The sequence below is a fragment of the Propithecus coquereli genome, unplaced genomic scaffold, assembly GCF_000956105.1.
Source record: "Propithecus coquereli isolate 6110/MARCELLA unplaced genomic scaffold, Pcoq_1.0 Scaffold281, whole genome shotgun sequence".
Taxonomy (NCBI): domain Eukaryota; kingdom Metazoa; phylum Chordata; class Mammalia; order Primates; family Indriidae; genus Propithecus; species Propithecus coquereli.
In genome coordinates, this window is record NW_012148408.1 from 1,911,177 (window position 1) to 1,917,958 (window position 6,782).

The window sequence follows — 6,782 nt, forward strand, 5'->3', positions numbered from 1 at the left end:
TTCACCTTATTGGCAGTGTCCTTTTCTACACAAAAGTTTTTAATTTTGATGAAGTCCAATTTATCTATTTTTCTTTTGTTGCCTGTGCTTTTTTGCTATCATATTCAAGAAATCATTGTCAAATCCAGTGTTGTAAAGATTTTCCCTTATATTTTCTTCTAGGAGTTTTATAGTTTTAGCTGTTAAGTTAGGTCTTTGATCTACTTTGAATTAATTTTTGTATATGGTGAAAGGGAAGGTTCCAACTTCATTCTCTCATGTGGACATTCAGTTGTGCTAAAATCATTTGTTGAAAAGACTATCCTTTCTCCATTGAATGGTCTTGTAAAAAATTGTTTGGCCATATGTGCTAGAGTTTCTTTCTAGACTGTCCTTTCTGTTACATTGGTCTATATATCTGTCCTTATGCCAGTACCAGATTGTTTTGATTATTGTAGCTTTGTAGTAAGTTTTGAAATAAGACAATGTGAGTCCTTCAACTTTGTTCTTTTTCAAAATTGGCGTTTTCAATTTTGGCTATCCAGGGTCCCTTCAGATTCCATATGAATTTTAGGATGAGTTTTTCTATTTCTGTGAAACATGCTGTTGGGGATTTTGATAGGGATTGCATTAAATCTGTGGATTGCTTTCGGTAGTATTGTTACCTTAACAATGTTAAGTCTTCCAATCCATGAATGTAGAATGTATTTCAATTTATTTATGTTTTCTTTAATTTCTTTCAGCAGCGATTTGTAGTTTTTATTGTACAAGTCTTTCACCTCCTTAATTCCTAAATATTTTATTTGTTTTTGGTGCTATCATAAGTGGAATTATTTTCTTAATTTTCTTTTTGAATTGTTCATTGCTAGTTTATGGATATCCAGCCGATTTTTATGTGTTGATTTTTGTGTTCTGCAACTTTGCTGAATTTGTTTATTCTCACAGTTTTTTTGGTGTGTGTATAATCTTTAGCTATTTCTACATATGTGATCATGTCATCTGTGAACAGATAATTATTTCACTTCTTTCTTTCTAATTTGGATGATCTTATTTCTTTTTCTTGCCTAATTGCTCTGTCTAAAACTTCCAGTACTGTATTGAATAGAAGTGACAAAAGTGGGTGTCCTTATTCTGTTCCTAATTTTAGGGGAAAAGCTCTTAGTCTTTCATCATTGAGTATCTTGTTAGCTGTTGGTTTTTACTGTATGGCCTTTATCATGTTTAAGGAAATTTCTTTCTATTCCTAGTTTGAATGTTTTTATCATAAAAGGGTGTTGAATTTTGTCACATGTTTTTTCTGCATCAATTGAGATAATCATGTGGGGTTTTTCCATCTTCCTGTTAATGTGTATTACATTGATTTTTTTGTTGTTGACGAACCATTTTGTGCTCCTGGAGTAAGTCCCACTGTCACTATGTATAATCCTTTTAATATGCTGCTGAATTTGGTTTGCTGTCTTTTGTTGAGGATTTTTTCGTCAGTATTCCTAAGGGATATTGGTCTATAGTTTTGTTATAGTGCCTTTGTCTGGCTTTGGTATCAGGGTAATGCTAGCTAGCTTCATAGAACAAGTTAGGTAAGTTCCCTTCTCTTTTATTTTTGAAAGTCTTGACGAGGATTGTTGGTAATTCTTCTTTAAATGTTTGGTAGAATTCGCCAGTGAAGCCATCCTGGTCCTGGGCTTTTCTTTGGAGGTTTTTCATTACTGATCTAATCTCTGTACTAGTTGTAGTTCTAGGATTTTCTATTTCTTGATGAGTCAGTTTTAGTACATTGTATTTTTGTAGGACTTTATCCTTTTTGTCCAGGTTATCCAATTTATTGGCATATAATTTTTCATAGTATTGTCTTACGCTCTTTATTTTTATAAAATCAGTAGTAATGTCACTATTTTTATTTCTGACTTGAGTAATTTGAATCCTCTCACTTTTTTTTTTTTGTTGTTGTTGTTCATCAGTCTAGTTAAAGTTTTGTTAATTTTGTTGACCTTTTCAAAGAATCACTGTCTGGTTTTGTTGATTTTTCTCTGTTGTTTTTCTTCTTTGTTTATCTTTGCTCTAATCTTTATTATTTCCTTCCTTCTGCTAGCTTCCTTCTGCTAGTTTGTCCTTCTTTTTTTAGTTCTTTGGTGTATACAGTTAGGTTATTGATTTGAGAACTTTCATTTTTATTATTTTTTTTCTTGTACTCGGGAAAGCTCAAGTAGAGAACTTTCTTATTTTTTAAAGTAAGTGTTTATAGCTATAAATTTTCCTCTTCCTGCTGCTTTTGTTGCATCGCATAAGTTTTTGTATTTTCATTTATCTTAAGATATTTTCTAATTTCCTTTGTGATTTTCTTTGATCTATTGGTTATTTAATATTGTGTTGTTTAATTTTTCACATATTTGTGAATTTTCTGGGTTTCCATGTGCATTTGATTTTACATTTCATTCTGTTACAACCAGAAAAGATACTTTGTATAATTTTGGTTTCTTTAAAGGCATTAAGACTTTTTTTGTGGCCTCACATATGGTTGTTTTTAGAGAATGTTCTATGTACACTTGAGAAGAATGTGTACTCTGCTGGTTTTGGGTGAGTTTAGTTAGCTTTTGACATGTTACATTTGAGAATACATGTAGGTGGAGATGTGAGATTTTCATTTAGTGGAAAAGCCAAGGGAAGAAATTTGTTAGTGAGCTGTAAAGGGGGGGTCAAAATCATAAGAATAGGCAATTTTTTTGAGAAACAGGATTTAGAGCAACAAAACAGCCTTGAGTGTATCTTTATTTAGAAGGCTGAAAGTTGAATAAAGCCTGGAGTGTTAGAAAAGGGTGGACCAGTTTGACATAGACCATAGCCAAGATGGTGTAATATTTAGACTTTAAAGATAATATCAAAAAGAGGATATGATTAACTGAATTCAAAGTTGAGAGGTCAGCAATCTTGTTTGGGAAGGACTGCTTCTTATATTCCTTTAATAATTCACTAAGGCAAGTGGAGGACAGATTCTGATTTTTTGGATTTGAGAAACATTTAAATGGTGTTAATGTACTTAAATTATGAAATTGAAAACCACAAGTATACATTACTTATTCTTTATAGTATGAGTTTTAGAGGCTGTTAATTTGCTATTATATTAGATAAATCTGAAATAGAAGAAACTTCATATATTATCCAATTGCTATATTTGAATTCTCTAGAAGTTGTTTCTGGACAGTCTGCGAAAAGCACTTGCTGGCCATGGAGGAAGTAGGCAGCTGACAGAAAGTGCTGCAATTGCCTGTGTCAAACTGTGTAAAGCAAGTACTTACATCAATTGGGAAGATAACTCTGTCATTTTCCTACTAGTTCAGTCCATGGTGGTTGATCTTAAGGTAATATGCTTATTATTTCTCTACTATAAACTTTAAAAAAATTAAAAGAAAAGTAATGTTCTAGTATATTATGTCAAAGATCATTGCTAATACTAAGTTCTGAGTCTTCTTTGATAGATAGTAAGTTCATAGGACCTGCTTTTGTTATTACTATGTTCATCAGCCTAAATGGACTGAGAATATGTAGAAAACACAGAATTAGCCACTTTTCTTAAATTAGCATAAATATACAGAGGGTTTAAAATAATATGGAAATTAGGGCCTGAAAGGAATCATGTGTAGTATAGGAAGAATTATGTGAGACTGATGAACTACAATATTAGTGCTTTGTGCCTTTTCTGGCAACTGTTACTGCCATCTAAGTAGGTAATTTGTTGATGTTACTACATATTAGTAAAGAAATGCTACATGGCTAATTAAAGCTTTCATTTTCTATTGGGATTTTATAGAACCTACTTTTTAATCCAAGTAAACCATTCTCAAGAGGTAGTCAGCCTGCAGATGTGGATCTAATGATTGACTGCCTTGTTTCTTGCTTTCGTATAAGCCCTCACAACAACCAACATTTTAAGGTGAGAACATTGATTTTTATCCCACTATGTTTACTGATGATGTTATCCTTTATAAATGTGAAAAGACAAGAGAGATGAATAGGTTCACTTTTATCAGTATTTCTCAATATTATATATTGATGTTAATTTTAAGACCTTAAAAATCCTGTATTTTAAAAACTTTGCTGTTCTTTTTGTCTTTGTGTTAAATGAATATTTTTCTCATAGAAATAATCTAGTTTTTTTCTTGCTCTATAGATCTGCCTGGCTCAGAATTCACCTTCTACATTTCACTATGTGCTGGTAAATTCACTCCATCGAATCATCACCAATGTAAGTCCAAAAGGTATTGCTAAATTACTAAAAATTTTTTTTTTCTTTCTTTGTGTATTTTTTTTTCTTTTTAAGAAAGATGCTCAATTTAAAAAGGTTCTGAACTTAGATGTATGTTATAGGAAGATTTCTCCTAGGTGGTTATATCTAGTAACTGATACACATTTGTATTTTTCATATTCAATCTTGACTTGAGGGACCTTACTGAGGAAGATGGAGTTAAATAAGATCCTTTAGAAAGACTAAGCCTAAAATATTTTATTTAGATCAGACACCTTTGAGAATAATGCCACTGAAAATAGAATTTAATATTTTCACCTTAAAGCTCTTCATATATTATTTGAATACTGTTAGTCCTTTCACAACATTTGCTACATTAACTTGTCACCGTGCCATGTAAGTTAAAAGTAATAGTAGTTATGTTGTAGTCCAGCCTGGCACATTTACAGAGTGATGAAACCATATTGGTACTTTTTAGTCCTCTTAAAACAAAATGAAATATTAACACACTTAAAAAGAGGTATTCACAAGATACAAAAGCTTATCAGACAGAATAAGTTAACTCATTAAAAGGTACTTGCAAAACCTTCAACTCTGATGTGGATACCTTAATGGAGAGATAGCAAAACCTTACCAGATTTGGACTGTGGGTTTTTAAAATTCTGTTCTTCTAATTATGAACAATCATGTTTTGAAGGTTCTCAGGTGTTATTTTCTGTAGTTCCATGTTTATTCATTGATAGATATTTACAATTATATGTAAATTGGATAACGTTTTCCTGTTTTCCTCCCATAAAAGGAGTGTTAATCATTGATAACTTAGTATATTGTTCTGTTTTTAATCAAATTCTATTTAAGACCATCTCTGATGAGTTGCAAATAACCCCCCCACCCTCATTTGCCTTGGATGTATTGAAATAAAAAAATGCTGCCCATATTTTCTTTTATCCTTTTCTGCAGGTGAACAATAACTATTGATAAAGCTATTCAGTGAAACATTTAGTTTTTCTCAACAGGGTGTTAGTAGCATTTTTGAGGACAGTTCTTTGTTGTGCAGGACTGCCTTATATTAATACATTGCAGGATATTTAGCATCTCTGGACATGATTTTATTAAATGCCAGTTTTGCCACATCCCTCCACCACCAATCACTATGAACAGCTAAAAATCTACCTATCAGGTACAATGTGCACTATTTGGGTGACAGATACACTGAAAGCCCTGATTTCAGCATTATACAATTCATTCATGTAACAAAAAAAAAAAACCAACAAACTTGTACTCTGTAAATCAATCGAAATTATAAATAAATAAATAAATAAAATGCCTGAAAGAATGATGCCTCCCTCAGTTGAGTATCACTGAGTTAAAATATAGATAGAAGTAACATTTAATTCTCCTTGTTCCCAAAGGGAAAGTTTAATGAATCTGATTGTAGATAAGATATGTTTGTATTAAAAATTTTTTTAAAAATTACTGTACTTTTGCCAACATAATAAGCCAGGACATTGTACTTTCAAGGTTTACTTTCAAGGCCATCTTAAAAAAAATGATTTTTTTTCTCCCTCAGGTTTATGTGTAATTCTGAAATAAGATATTATTACTTGTTTTGCCTTTGGCTTATAATAGTAAAAATATTCCATTTATTAGATTGGGTAGTTTTTCATAAATGCTTAAAATTTGTATTTAATAAACCAAAGTGTATACTTTTTGATAGTTTGTGGCTAGTTACTTTAATTGTGAAATATTTTTGTCTACAATTGAATATATAGAGCACTTTCAAGCATGGACTTGGCACTGCTGTAAGTGGCTGAGCTGCTCCTTTCTGGGTTTCAAGCATGCCTGGAGTTGGTACTTCATGCATGCCTCAGTGTACCTGGTGCAAGTGGTTGTGCATCCTCCTCTTCTCCAATGAGTACTGCATGTGCGAAGGGTGGAGTGTGTCTGTTTCAGAGGTCAAGTCAATATGACAATTGGTTTTTATAAAGAAAAATCTATATTGACTGATTTTTAAATAGTAAGCATCAGTAACCTTTCAGTGAAATAGCTTGAAAAGAAACCTAAATATTAGTTCAAAGCGTCTTTTAAAGTTATGCCTTAGATAATGTACTTTGTCATTATAGATTGCTTGGTAAGGTGTTTCTTGTTAGGGTTTTTTGTTTTTTCACCCCTTTGGTTTGAGGTTAATAGATAATGAATCCGAAGTATTTTCTGACTGAAAAGGACTATTTATAAAGTAAATATGCAGATTTATGAGATTGACTGTTACAGAACCTCGCTGAAGATATTTGTTATGGGAATATTTTATGTCTTGAAATCATATGAAATTTTTCTAAGATATTTGGACTCCTGATCTTAAATTCATTTGTAGAGTAAGATTCCTTTTTTTTTTTTTTTGAGACAGAGTCTGGCTCTGTTGCCCGGGCTAGAGTGCCGTGGCGCCAGCCTAGCTCACAGCAACCTCAAACTACTGGGCTCAAGCGATCCTCCTGCCTCAGCCCCTCCAAGTAGCTGGGACTACAGACATGTGCCACCATGCCCGGCTAATTTTTTCTATATATAT

General features: G+C 32.2%; 1 protein-coding gene across 1 annotated transcript in view; it reads left to right on the forward strand.

Annotated features, from left to right (window-relative positions):
- The window catches only part of NF1 (neurofibromin 1), a 273,599-nt gene that overhangs the window by 107,346 nt on the left and 159,471 nt on the right, over window positions 1-6,782 (forward strand). Inside the window, exons 9-11 of the mRNA XM_012648327.1 lie at window positions 3,162-3,335; window positions 3,785-3,907; window positions 4,145-4,219. Coding sequence (XP_012503781.1) covers window positions 3,162-3,335; window positions 3,785-3,907; window positions 4,145-4,219 — 372 coding nt within the window. The remainder of the gene's footprint in view (window positions 1-3,161; window positions 3,336-3,784; window positions 3,908-4,144; window positions 4,220-6,782) is intronic.